The following is a 13,386-nucleotide window of genomic DNA, read 5'->3' on the forward strand; positions in this document are numbered from 1 at the left end:
CTTAAGGTGGGCTGGTGTTTGACACTATAGCCTAAAATCATCATTTTAGCCAACAATCTGTGATAACTATTATGTTAATGAATGATCATATCAATTACATATATATTTGCCTATTAAATTGTCCTTATCGTGTACTCATTTATTCAAACGATAAGTGTTCTGGGTAAATAAAACATCAATCCATGATAGGAGAAGACACCTTAAAAGGCGGGTCAAGTAAGTGTAGTGACAGATCAAGCAGCAAACGCAGTCCCGTCTAAACTGAGCTCATACATTATATTATAATGATTGACATGTACTTTATCAAACCAGAAATCGGATCTTGTCTTTACAGCCAATATTAAAGTTGCTAGGGAGGGTACATTAGTGTAGGTAAGGTTTAATGAGACTCCATTGGATTGTAATCATCGTCATGTCGGATTTATGTAAACTACAACATTGTAACAAAATGGCGACTGTTTAGGTCACGTCAGTAATGCAGGGCAGCACTGTTATTTCTTACAACTCAACTGATACAAGTCAAGGTTTGTTACATATTATCTTCTCGCTCGTTCGCGTTTCATGTTAATTTGAACATAAATTGTCATCATAAATTTCCGGTAACCATCCCTCGGCAGCTGTCAAAAAGCTCAACAATATGAATTGACGGTGTGCGGCTGACATTCAAGCTCGCGCCGACTGCTAAAATGAACAAATCCTTGTTTGTCGCTCGTTACGTATCCAAGCTGTCAAACACGCGTGCAAAAAGTCCAACTCCATTGCCCTTCTTGCGCTACTTGGTACTAATATGAAAATAATAGGATTGATGAAAATACTAACTTCGCCACAGAGTATCCTAACGTTACTCCAGTCAGCTGGCGATGTTGCAATGAAACATTTATCTAACAGATAAAGATATCACGAACAATTGTAACATATTTAACTGGTTACATTTCGTCTCCCTTGTCGTGATGGTTATAGTCAGGGTGTCATGACTAATGAATCTTACTTAACCTGATGTAGTACTGTGGTAAAAATAGAGATTATGTCAATTGTGTTTGTGATTGTGTTATCAGACTCGGACTACCGATTTAAGGGCAATTCCATGGCAACAAGTGAAATTGAGACTGATTTTTCACTTTAAAATGTATGTCAAACGAAAACCAATGATTGCAAAGTTAAACAAACCATACCACTGCACAACGAATACTTTGAACAAGTTTCACTCAAGAACATTGCAGATGTCAAATTTGATACCAGAATGACTGTTTGCTGTTCAAGTAAATGGGTTTTTATTTAATTTTCTGTGTGAAATTGTTAAAAGTAGACATTGTGCATAGTCAGTTTTTTTTTTTTTTTTTGCAATATTGTTTTTGTTACATTTTAAAAGTGAATAATTTGAGTCGCTGAGTTACTGTGGAATTGCCCTTAAATTAACGTCAGCCTTTCCCTAACCTCCCTAGAGTGTCTTTAATCTTCAATCCCTCTGAACCGCATCATAACCCATCCGTTTCTCTAGAATGTTATTGACCTTCTTCATTTTAGTGTTTTGTAATGCTTCTCAGTATTAAACTGATGTTATGGTGACGTCTCAGAATGTAAGATACTACTAATCCAATGTGTCAAGTGTAGACTAGGGCGTATCCCTCACAAATTGCTACCCGTAATCAAATCAATCTGGTGTTTGACTAATGTGACTATTGACATAATGTGTGTTAGGCTTGCCCACTAGTACATTAAGACTGTATAGTGAAGGTGCTGGGTAAAAATGATGGTTCTGTTGTTGATTTTATTTTTTAGATTACAGTATTACTTTATTCTTGACTTGTGATCTTGTTTATGATTGTGTGTTTTTTTTTCTTTTTAGGAATTGTGTGACCTCATTTGAAGAAATTGTGTTCTAGTCCAGTCCCAACCTTCAAGGAATTTACATTCGGGCTACTTCTGTCTTCTTTTGTGAGGTGACGTGAGTTACTACCTTGGATGAAGATTTACAGCAGGATTGTAAATGTGTTAATGCCGAGGTGGAACAGTACCTATTTTTTTTTTTGTTGTTGTTGACCTTTTCAAGATGTGCTGGATGTACCAAATGTTTCACAACAAGGAGGAATCTCTATGGGTAATTTTTTCCTGAATCTCATCGATTTAACCATGGTGAAACTTACCAATCCTCTATATACAGAGTGGATTCTAGAAGCAATACAGAAAATCAAACGGCAAAAACAGAGGCCTTCCGAGGAGCGGATTTGCCATGCGGTGGCTACCTCACACAGATTGGGCAAGCGGACTGTTCTGGAACAGTTGGATTTAAGTGTTAACGATGGTTCCATTCTCAAAGTCACCAATAAGGGAAACGTGTCGTACAAAGACCCCGAGCACCCTGGGAGAGGATTATTATCATCATCATCATCGTCGTCGTCGTCGCTCAAACCTGTAAGTGCAAACCTCTCTATTCCATCGTCTAAAGGATCTATATGGAAACCGAGTGACCTACGCCACGTTGATTGGAATAAAGTCCTGAGGAGGGCCATCGAGGGTCTGGATGATAGCCGTGGTTCCTCTCTGAAGAACATCCAGAGGTACCTAAGGAACCAGGATGATCCATCGCACGTCCAGGACAATCCAGGGTTCCAGCAGAGGTTACGGCTGGCCGCTAAATGGGCGGTCAAAAACGGCCGGCTGGCCAAGGATGGTCCGCGCTACAGGTTGAACCAGGGGGTTAATGGAGCTGAGGGTAGGAGCCAGAGTTGTCCAGGTGCTTCCCCATTGGCTCTTCTGTGTGTCACTCTTCTTCCACATGAGAGAGACCAGGTACAGTATACTGACACTTGCCTCCTGTCTTCCTCTGTTTTTAGTGGTCTATGCTGATAATACTGTATTCCCTTTCACTGTAGATATTCTATGCTACTCCATAGACTCTGAATCCTTTTCAGGCTATCGCTTATGTTGATGTTATATCTCACCCTCTTTCGCTAGTTTATTTTTTTATATTATAGAGGCCATGTTTTATTTTAGTCATGGATCAATCGGCACACACTGTCCTTTCCCTCTGTAACGCAGTTGGTTGAGCATTGTGCTTGCAACTCTAGGATAGTGGGTTCAATACCTGGGACCACCCATATGTAAAATAAAATGTACGCATGACTAAGTCATTTTGGATTAAAGCATCCGCTAAATGGAATTGTATTATATTATCCCGTTAACCAGCTAAATAGACACTTGATTATTGTGTTTGACCATCTCATTTCAAAAAATTCAGTCAGATTTGGTTTCAGTTAAGGACTTGTGAGGCTCTCACTAATAGGCCTCAAGTACTGGGTGATGAAGCTGCTCTTGAGGAATGCAATTGGATGATAGCTGACTGTTGTGATGAATAGGGGAGCTCTCTGTGGGCTTGAATCAAGCTGTTGTGATATAATAATGCTGCTTGGAAACGCAGCAGTAGATCTCGCTGCTAGTTTAGTGTGTACTTGAGAACTAGGCATTGTTGACATTTTCTCTGCTCAGGAAAAATGCTTTGTAACTAACTGGCCATGCTTGTATTTGACAGAATAGATGGACTATGTTATTGTAGACGGAGAGTAAATAACAGACAGTAGCTTTGAAGTTCTTTGAGATAACAAAGGAGAAGGGGGGGGGGGGGGGGGTGCCTTGGTGATATACAGTATAGCCTATGATATGGGGCCATAAAGACTTCCTCTTAGCCTTCATTCGTTTTTCTTGACTATGACACAAGACTTATGCTTTTCACTCTGCAGAGATTGTGACTCCATCACTGACACTCAGCAGTAACTCACGCTGCAGGTGAACAATACTGTATTGACAATATTTTTTTTTTTTTTACTTAACCCTCCTGCTGTCTTCCGGTCGAATTGGACCGATTTACAAGTTTTTTTCTCTCTGAGAAATGTAGTTGATTTCATCTGATTGTCCTATAAGGTTCCAATACTTTGTCCACACAGGGCATCTGAACACACAAAAAATACATGTTGGTGATTTTCATTACGTTTTGGGTGTTCTGTTTAACTTTTTGTACACCTGTGGTGTTCCCGGTCAAAAATGACCGGTCATTAGAAATGAACGGGTGAGACTACAATTAGTGTATAAAATTGAGTTCAGGCACATGCCCATGTATCAGATGGACACACTTTCTCTCCCAGACCCCCACATGCATGTGTGTTTGAACACACACACAATCATCTCACTCCCCTTCTTGGCTTCCATGGCAACCCCCACGGGAACCTTTCCCCAATAGAATCTTTCCCCCACGGGAACTACACCTGTTGGCATTCTCACAAACAATTGCAACACTGTTTCAATAATAAACTCAGCAAAAAAAGAAACATCCCTTTTTCAGGACCCTGTCTTTCAAAGATAATTCGTAAAACTCAAACTTCACAGATCCAAAACTTCACAGATCTTCATTGTAAAGGGTTTAAACACTGTTTTCCATGCTTGTTCAATTAACCATAAACATTTAATGAACATGCACCTGTGGAACGGTCGTTAAGACACTAACAGCTTACAGACTAGGCAATTAAGGTCACAGTTATGAAAACTTAGGACACTAAAGAGGCCTTTCTACTTACTCTAAAAAAACATCAAAAGAAAGATGCCCAGGGTCCCTGCTCATCTGCGTGAACGATTGCATAAATGTCCGTACTGAGAGACGCATAAGACAGCGCTACAGGGTGACAGGACGGACAGCTGATCATCCTCGCAGTGGCAGACCACGTGTAATAACACCTGCACAGGATCGGTACTTCCAAACATCACACCTGCGGGACAGGTACAGGATGGCAACCACTGCCCGAGTTACACGAGGAACGCACAATCCCTCCATCATTGCTCAGACTGTCCACAATAGGCTGGGAGAGGCTGGACTGAGGACTTGTAGGCCTGTTGTAAGGCAGGTCCTCACCAGACATCACCGGCAACAATGTCGCCTATGGGCACAAACCCACTGTCGCTGGACCAGACAGGACTGGCAAAAAGTGCTCTTCACTGATGAGTCGCGGTTTTGTCTCACCAAGGGTGATGGTCGGATTCGCGTATATCGCTGACGGAATGAGCGTTACATGGAGTCCTGTACTCTGGAGCGGGATCGATTTGGAGGTGGAGGGTCCGTCATGGTCTGGGGCGGTGTGTCACAGCATCATCGGACTGAGCTTGTTGTCATTGCAAGCGATCTCAATGCTGTGCGTTCCAGGGAAGACATCCTCCTCCCTCATGTGGTACCCTTCCTGCAGGCTCATCCTGACCTGACCCTCCAGCATGACAATGCCACCAGCCATACTGCTCGTTCTGTGCGTGATTTCCTGCAAGAGAGGAATGTCAGTGTTCTGCCATGGCCAGCGACGACCCCGGATCTCAATCCCGTTGAGCACGTCTGGGCTAGAGGTCGACAATTCATCGGAATAGTCGATTTTAATTAGGGCCGATTTCAAGTTTTCAGAACAATCGGAAATCGGTATTTTTGGATGCCAATTTTGCCAATTAGAAAAATATATTAATTTTTTAATACCTTTTTTTTATTTAACTAGGCAAGTCAGTTAAGAACACTTTCTTATTTTCAATGACGGCCTAGGAAAGTTGGGTTAACTGCCTTGTTCAGGGGCAGAACGACAGATTTTCACAGTCAGCTCGGGGGATCCAGTCTTGCAACCTTACGGTTAACTAGTCCAACGCTCTAACCACCTGCCTCTCATTGCACTGTACAAGGAGCCTGCCTGTTACGCGAATGCAGTAGAAGCCAAGGTAAGTTGCTAGCTACATTAAACTAATCTTATAAAAAACAATCAATCAATCATAATCACTAGTTAACTACAATTAGTTAACTACACATTGTTGATGATATTACTACTAGTTTATCTAGTGTGTCCTGCGTTGCATATAATCGATGCAACGCTGGGGGATGATTTAGCAAAAGCGCATTTGTGAAAAAAGCACAATCGTTGCACGACTGTACCTAACCATAAAAAATAATAAAATTAAATAATATTAACCAGGTGAAATTGTCACTTCTCTTGCGTTCATTGCACTCAGAGTCAGGGTACATGCAACAGTTTGGCCAACTAATTTGCCAGAATTTTACTTAATTATGACAACATTGAAGGTTGTACAATGTAACAAGACATATGGATGCCACCCGGTTAGATAAAATACGGAACGGTTCTGTATTTCACTGAAATAATAAACGTTTTGTTTTCAAGATGATAGGTTCCGGATTCGACCATATTAATGACCAAAGGCTCGTATTTCTGTGTGTTATGTTAGACTTAATTATATGATTTGATAGATCAGACTGACTGAGCGATGGTAGCAGAAGCAGGCTCGTATGCAGGCTCGTATTCATCCATTCAAACAGCACTTTCGTGCGTTTTGCCAGCAGCTTCGCAAGCACAGCGCTGTTTATGACTTCAAGCCTATCCGCCTAATGGCTTGTGCAACCGATGTGAAATGGCTAGCTAGTTAGCTGGGTGCGCGCTAATAGCGTTTCAAACGTCACTCGCTCTGAGACTTGGAGTACTTATTCCCCTTGCTCTGCAAGGGCCGCGGCTTTTGTGGAGCGATGGGTAACGCTGCTTACAGTGTGTCTGTCGATGTGTTCCTGGTTCGAGCTCAGGTAGTGGTGAGGAGAGGGACAGAAGCTGTTACACTGGCAATACTAAAGTGCCTATAAGAACATCTAATAGTCAAAGGTGTATGAAATACAAATGGTAGAGAGAGAAATAGTCCTATAAATACTATATTAACTACAACCTAAACCTCTTACCTGGGAATATTGAAGTCTCATGTTAAAAGGAACCACCAACTTTCATATGTTCTCATGTTCTGAGCAAGGAACTGAAACGTTAGCTCTCTTACATGGCGCATATTGCACTTTTACTTCTCCAACACTTTGTTTTTGCATTATTTAAACCAAATTGAACATGTTTCATTATTTACTTGAGGCTAAATCGATTTTTATTGATATATTATATTAAGTTAAAATAAGTGTTCATTCAGTATTGTTGTAATTGTCATTATTACAAATAAATAAAAATCGGCCGAAATAATCGGTATCGGCGTTGAAAAATCATAATCGGTCGACCTCTTGTCTCGGCCCTGTTGGATTGGAGGGCTAGGGCCATTCCCACCAGAAATGTCTGGGAACTTGCAGGTGCCTTAGTGGAAGAGTGGGTTAACATCTCACAGCAAGAACTTTCAAATCTGGTGCAGTCCATGAGGAGGAGATGCACTGCAGTACTTAATGCAGCTGGTGGCCACCAGATACAGATGTCTGTGGAACTTGTTCAGTTCATGTCTCAGTTGTTGAATCTTGTTAAGTTTACTGAAAATAAACGAAAATGACCGTGAGAGGACGTTTCTTTTTTTTGGATGAGTTTATGTTGAACTTTTCTCACAGCTCTGGTATATAATGCTTTTTTTGAGGCCTTTCTCACAATTCATTCTGTGGCAGCACAATGACCAAACAATAGTGAGGCTCTTGATCATATCTTTGATCGTGACACTGGTGAGGAGGAGAGAGAGAGTCCTTGTTAAACTCTGACACAAAATAGTCTGTGATAAATTGCACAATATGAGTATTTGTTATAGTAAAAAAAATCCATACATTACGTGCTTTTGTTTTCCTCAACGAGTTGTGTGAGCTGAGGTCAATGAGGCCTACAGGCCATAAATAGAAGTAATGTAAAAACTTGTAATGTTCACAAGAACTTAAGTCGATTTTTAAAAGATCTAACAACATTAGGTGATAATATGTATTATTATGGATTTATAATCAGCTATAATGGGGTGGCCATTTTTAGGAACACAGAATTAATTAACATGAAACAAACACAACAGGAGGGTTAAAAAAAATGGAAGAGAACTTCACGGTGAAGGCCGAAGCATTGGAAGTGTACCATTTTCTGTTGCTTTGAACAACTGACTAGGTGTTGCTAAGTAGGGTCTTCACACACACACCCACTAGATGTGCCTGATATGAGACAAGCTGAAGGAAAGAGGACCCCCCACCAACTTAGGTTAGGGATTAACAACAAACCAAACAGGAGAGAGACAGGATAATATTTTGTTTGACAACTTAGAGGAAGAACTAAACAGCTGTGTATCTTTTCCAACATTTCTCATGCCATCTCCAGCACTGGCCCAGCAGCCGTGACCTAGCAGCCGTAGCCCTTCACACTCGTACCCGTATAAGTGTTGAAAATGGCAGATTTTGGACATTGACAAACGCCTAAATATAAACGCAGTGGCTGTACAGTAACATGCTATACATGACGTCAGAGCTCAGGGTCTCCACTTCACAGCTCTGAATGGGTTTGGACTGACAGACGTTCTGAACTTGAGCACCTCGCGCTACAAGTTGACCCATCCCTCCCTCTAATTGGACAACTCTTGCACCTTTTTTGGTTGTCTGAGTGAGGGAAATACTGTAAATTAAGAGGATTTGATTAGATCTTAATGTATTTTGAAAGATGAGACATTGAAGATTCTAAGAAATATCGCTTTGATGTCATACAAGTAAGCAAAAACACCTGTGAGTCCAAACGTGCACTTCACATATCTATGTCATAAAACTCATGTAATGTACAGAGTCAACGTTTATGATCTCTGTGTTTTGATGTACAGTTACATGATGACATGGTGTTATACCCTGGGTTGTCCTGAACAGAATGAGTCTACGTTTGTCCTATTGTGAAGCAAATTTGCCACGGACCATGCATCTGAATGCACAAATTACTCCATTCTTTGCGGACCTAAAGTACGATCTGCTTCTCTGAATTCTCTACTGAAAGGCTAACACTGTAAGATCGTATTTTATCATTTAGCAAGCCAAGAACAAGCTTTCAGATGATGCCCACCTGACCCAGATTGCGATTTATAATGGACCGTTTTTGGATTGCGTAAACAACAGTGGGGATGCAGGTTTGTGTTCCTAATTTAACAGCTACAAGTGTGCTCGCCCTAGTTCCTCAACAGCACAGCTAGGCCAGCTCAAAAAAAGCACCTTATAGTTGAAGACTTCATTGAAATGACTTAGGAACTGTGGACACCTTTGGAGAGGTGTGTGTGTGTGGCCACTTGGAAACACCAGTTAGTCCTCTACTCAAACCCTTGTCATTACATTGTAGTCATTTAGCAGACACTCTTATCCAGAGTGACTTACACTTAGTGCCTTCATCTTAAAACCAGGTGGACAACCACATCACAGGCATAGTAAGTACATTTTTCCTCTTTTGTAGCAATCACCAAAGTCAGGGAGGGTCGGGGGCAATAGCGTTAAATAGCAAGTGTAAAGGGGTTAAATAAAACCTGTGACGTCCCAGGTGCAACACACAGGCTGACGAGGTGACTCCAATCAGTATGCTAATGAGAGAACCGTAACACCTCCCCCATTTAAGACAATTAAATGTTTTATTTATTTAACTAGGCAAGTCAGTTACTAACAAATTCTTATTTTCAATGACGGCCTAGGAACAGTGGGTTAACTAACTGCCTGTTCATGGGCAGAACGACAGATTTGTACCTTATCAAGCTCGGGGATTTGAACTTGGTAACCTTCCGGTTACTAGTCCAACGCTCTAACCACTAGGCTACCCTGCCGTCCCTACACTCTAACCACTAGGCTACCCTGCCGTCCCTACACTCTAACCACTAGGCTACCCTGCCGTCCCTACACTCTAACCACTAGGCTACCCTGCCGTCCCTACACTCTAACCACTAGGCTACCCTGCCGTCCCTACACTCTAACCACTAGGCTACCCTGCCGTCCCTACACTCTAACCACTAGGCTACCCTGCCGTCCCTCCACTCTAACCACTAGGCTACCCTGCCGTCCCTCCACTCTAACCACTAGGCTACGCTGCCGTCCCTCCACTCTAACCACTAGGCTACCCTGCCGTCCCTACACTCTAACCACTAGGCTACCCTGCCGTCCCTACACTCTAACCACTAGGCTACCCTGCCGTCCCTACACTCTAACCACTAGGCTACGCTGCCGTCCCTACACTCTAACCACTAGGCTACCCTGCCGTCCCTACACTCTAACCACTAGGCTACGCTGCCGTCCCTCCACTCTAACCACTAGGCTACCCTGCCGTCCCTACACTCTAACCACTAGGATACCCTGCCACCCCAAATATAGACGCATTTATTTGTTGGACCAGTTTGCTCACAACCAAAAATAAATAAAACACTCCCAATAACATGGCTAAACGGGATCCCTGGACTGTCCCGGGAATATAAAATGATGACCTGAGGAAATGACATGTTCCCCCTTATGTCTAATCCACAAAATCCACAACATGCACAGTAGCAGATAAACACTTTATTAAGGAAACGGTCTGTCTTTTCAGAAAGGGGGTCGGGTTAAAAGTGGAAGTCAGATTTTGTTGTGTGCAATTTACCAATAAAGTAATCTCATCCTAATTTTTGTATTTCAATTTAGGACACTGAGAAGACTGTGTCCTTTCTCTCATGGCGGTAATGACAAACTGCTGGATACGAAGAACCAGGTTTCTGCCGATTTCTTGTCTTTGGGCACCGTAGAAAAAGTTTGAATCCTTGCAGCAGGAGGTGACTTCTGGATTGCTTTTTGCGTAGGGATAACAAAACATATCTACAAGGACTTGAGATTTCTCAAGAGTGAGTAAATGTAGGTAGCAACTCTTTCATGAAGGCAATTCTTGAAATTGCTCGTGTAGTATGAGCATCTTTTCAAACCTCGAGGGCCTCGACCTCGTGAACCACGCACCGATCAAAAAGACATGCTTTGTTCTCTTGTAAATTCAACAGGAGTTCGCGACTCTGTTTTGTTCGTTATTTACAGAACTGTTATTTACAGAATTACTCTGGGACCAACTCGTAAGCCCAAAGGATTCTTTAACCAGTGTCATGAGCTAAAGTGACGTACACTTTCTGAGCTTTTACCACAAGGAGCAGTCACCAGATATCTCATGGCTATTTTAGAGATGTGGCAATCCGCTTAAACAGAGTACAATATACGTCCACCTCCTCCCTCGTTGAAAGACGGTACAAGCCAGCTGTTCCGACCAAGATCTAACTCTTTTAACGGTGCAGGAAGGCATGACTGCATTGAAAATGCTTCCATCTCTATCTCTTTTAATGGAATGGAATGCTCACGTGCAGCCAGAGAACGTTCATCTTGTTCTAATGTTCCTTTGGTGGCCTCCCAATTCTATCTGGTTTTTAAACAAATGACCCGCTCCAACTCCAATCTCCATTGTGCCCAGTTAGGCTTTTGTTCTATCTCAGATGCACGTCTACAGGTTGTACTCGACTACCCGTAGGGTATGAGCTGTTATTTCCTTTTTTGTACATTTTATCCAGTTTTTTCCCAGGTAGAGTTCCCCCACAAATGCTCATATCAAAGTGTGTTTTTTTAAAATGCAAGTTTCCACTGTTTTTCACCAATCTTAGAACGCTTCTGAGTGGTTGTCAGTGACAAACTCTACCACAAAAGTGTCTTTTGAACACCCACAACATCTGGGCACAGTAGAGCTTCAGATTTAGAGTGACTACCATACTCCTGGTAAACAAGATCCTGGATGAGACCCCATTTTTTTGTTACGTTCCCGAACAAGAACTCAAAAAAAATCGTCACTCAGAACGAAAAATTGAACTTTTTTATAAATGAACCACTGACAACCAGAATGAAACAGGTGGGTTTTTAAAATTGGTTCTGGAAAGCAGGGTCTTACAAACACCCACCATGGACACCGACTAGATTTGCTTGATATCAGACAAGCTAAAGGAAAAGAGAACCCAACTTAGGTTAAAGAGTAAACATAAAGGTGTGGCAAACCAAACAGGAGAGAGACGAGATAGAGATAAAAGGCTTTAACAACTTAGAGGAAGAGCTGAACATCTCTCATGCCATCTCAAGCACTGGCCCAGCAACCCTTAATACATATCACCTGCTTTCAGCACAATGTGCACCCCATGCCAACATGCCTACAGTAAACCATTCTAGATTGCAATTTCCACTATTGGAAACATCTTATCTACCCTTCAGTTTCATTATGAATATCAGGAAATAACACCCTCGACTGTGCAGTGACAAGTTTCGGTGTCTGGTCAGACCCAAGTGAAACTGAAATGTTAAGACACTGTAATAAAAAGCATATTATTGATTTAAAAAAAAATATATATATAGAATCTCTCCTAATTTGAAATGTCTAGGCCCGTCTCCTTTTGTAGACTTACAATAACACTCTGCTCTCAAGCTATTTTGGTGGTGACATCACTAAGCTCTTCTAGTTCCCTGTGTATTTCAAAAAGATGTCCTTGCAGTTAGCGAGTAACAACTCATAACTAGTGGGTATAGGAAATGAGAAAGTCTTGGAAAAGAGCATTCTTGGGTGAAAGTTTATTAGATTCTAAAGTGTTTGGCAGGAACAAAGGCAAGGAATGAGATTGTTTTTTTTTTTCACTCCCCTCACTGTTATGTAACCTCTTCTTCAGTGCAGCTCTGCCTGGCTTCTAGAACAGCAGCAGTGTTCTAATAGAACCACAACCCCTTTGCGGAACACAACTGTGTCTCTTTCAAGCACTCTAATTTCCTGTAATGTACTTCATTTGGAAGCCCCTAGTCAATCAGTGGAATCTTCTTCAGCTGTCTATTTTTATTCTGTTATTTTTCAGATGAGCTCCACTAACTTTTTTTTTATTCTCTTGGTTTAATCACCAGTCACAAGCTTTTCCCTGCTGTAAAACATCTCCGATGACCAGCCCAGTCTGTACCAGGCTTGACTTTAAATTGTTAGCCACAGAATGCACATCTTAGGCTCATATATATCATATGCTCAGGTTACCTGTGATGTAAATGCTCTAAAAAGGCTCATAGGACTCACTTTTTAGGTAACCTGAGCATATCTCTAGCTAGTCCCTGAGACAGGTCAACTAAGATCTATCCTTATTGTAACAATGCCTTTATTTTTCATGTGGTCCCACTGGCCAATTGTTTAGCTACAGCTTTTCATTGTGATAACTACTTGACTATAACATCCCTGCAGATGAATATTTGTCCTAAACACCTAGGCCTTTCACATCTAGTTAAATCTTACAGCTTTTCATTGTGATAACTACTTGACTATAACATCCCTGCAGATGAATATTTGTCCTAAACACCTAGGCCTTTCACATCTAGTTAAATCTTACAGCTTTTCATTGTGATAACTATTTCACTATAACATCCCTGCAGATGAATATTTGTCCTAAACACCTAGGCCTTTCACATCTAGTTAAATCTTACAGCTTTTCATTGTGATAACTACTTGACTATAACATCCCTGCAGATGAATATTTGTCCTAAACACCTAGGCCTTTCACATCTAGTTAAATCTTAATTTGCCGCTTTGGGGGATACAGAGGATGTAAAGT

At 41.5% G+C, this 13,386-nt stretch overlaps 1 protein-coding gene across 2 annotated transcripts in view; it reads left to right on the top strand.

Annotated features, from left to right (window-relative positions):
• Positions 1-240: 240 nt before the first annotated feature.
• Positions 241-13,386, top strand: part of LOC110499546 (histone acetyltransferase KAT6B) — a 101,842-nt gene continuing 88,696 nt past the window's right edge. For both annotated transcript variants that reach the window (XM_036956330.1, XM_036956331.1), the window contains exons 1-2: positions 241-524; positions 1,847-2,790. In XM_036956330.1, the coding sequence (XP_036812225.1) occupies positions 2,095-2,790 (696 nt within the window). In that variant the 5' untranslated portion in view covers positions 241-524; positions 1,847-2,094. The remainder of the gene's footprint in view (positions 525-1,846; positions 2,791-13,386) is intronic.

This window comes from Oncorhynchus mykiss, chromosome 20 (assembly GCF_013265735.2).
Source record: "Oncorhynchus mykiss isolate Arlee chromosome 20, USDA_OmykA_1.1, whole genome shotgun sequence".
Classification (NCBI taxonomy): Eukaryota; Metazoa; Chordata; class Actinopteri; order Salmoniformes; family Salmonidae; genus Oncorhynchus; species Oncorhynchus mykiss.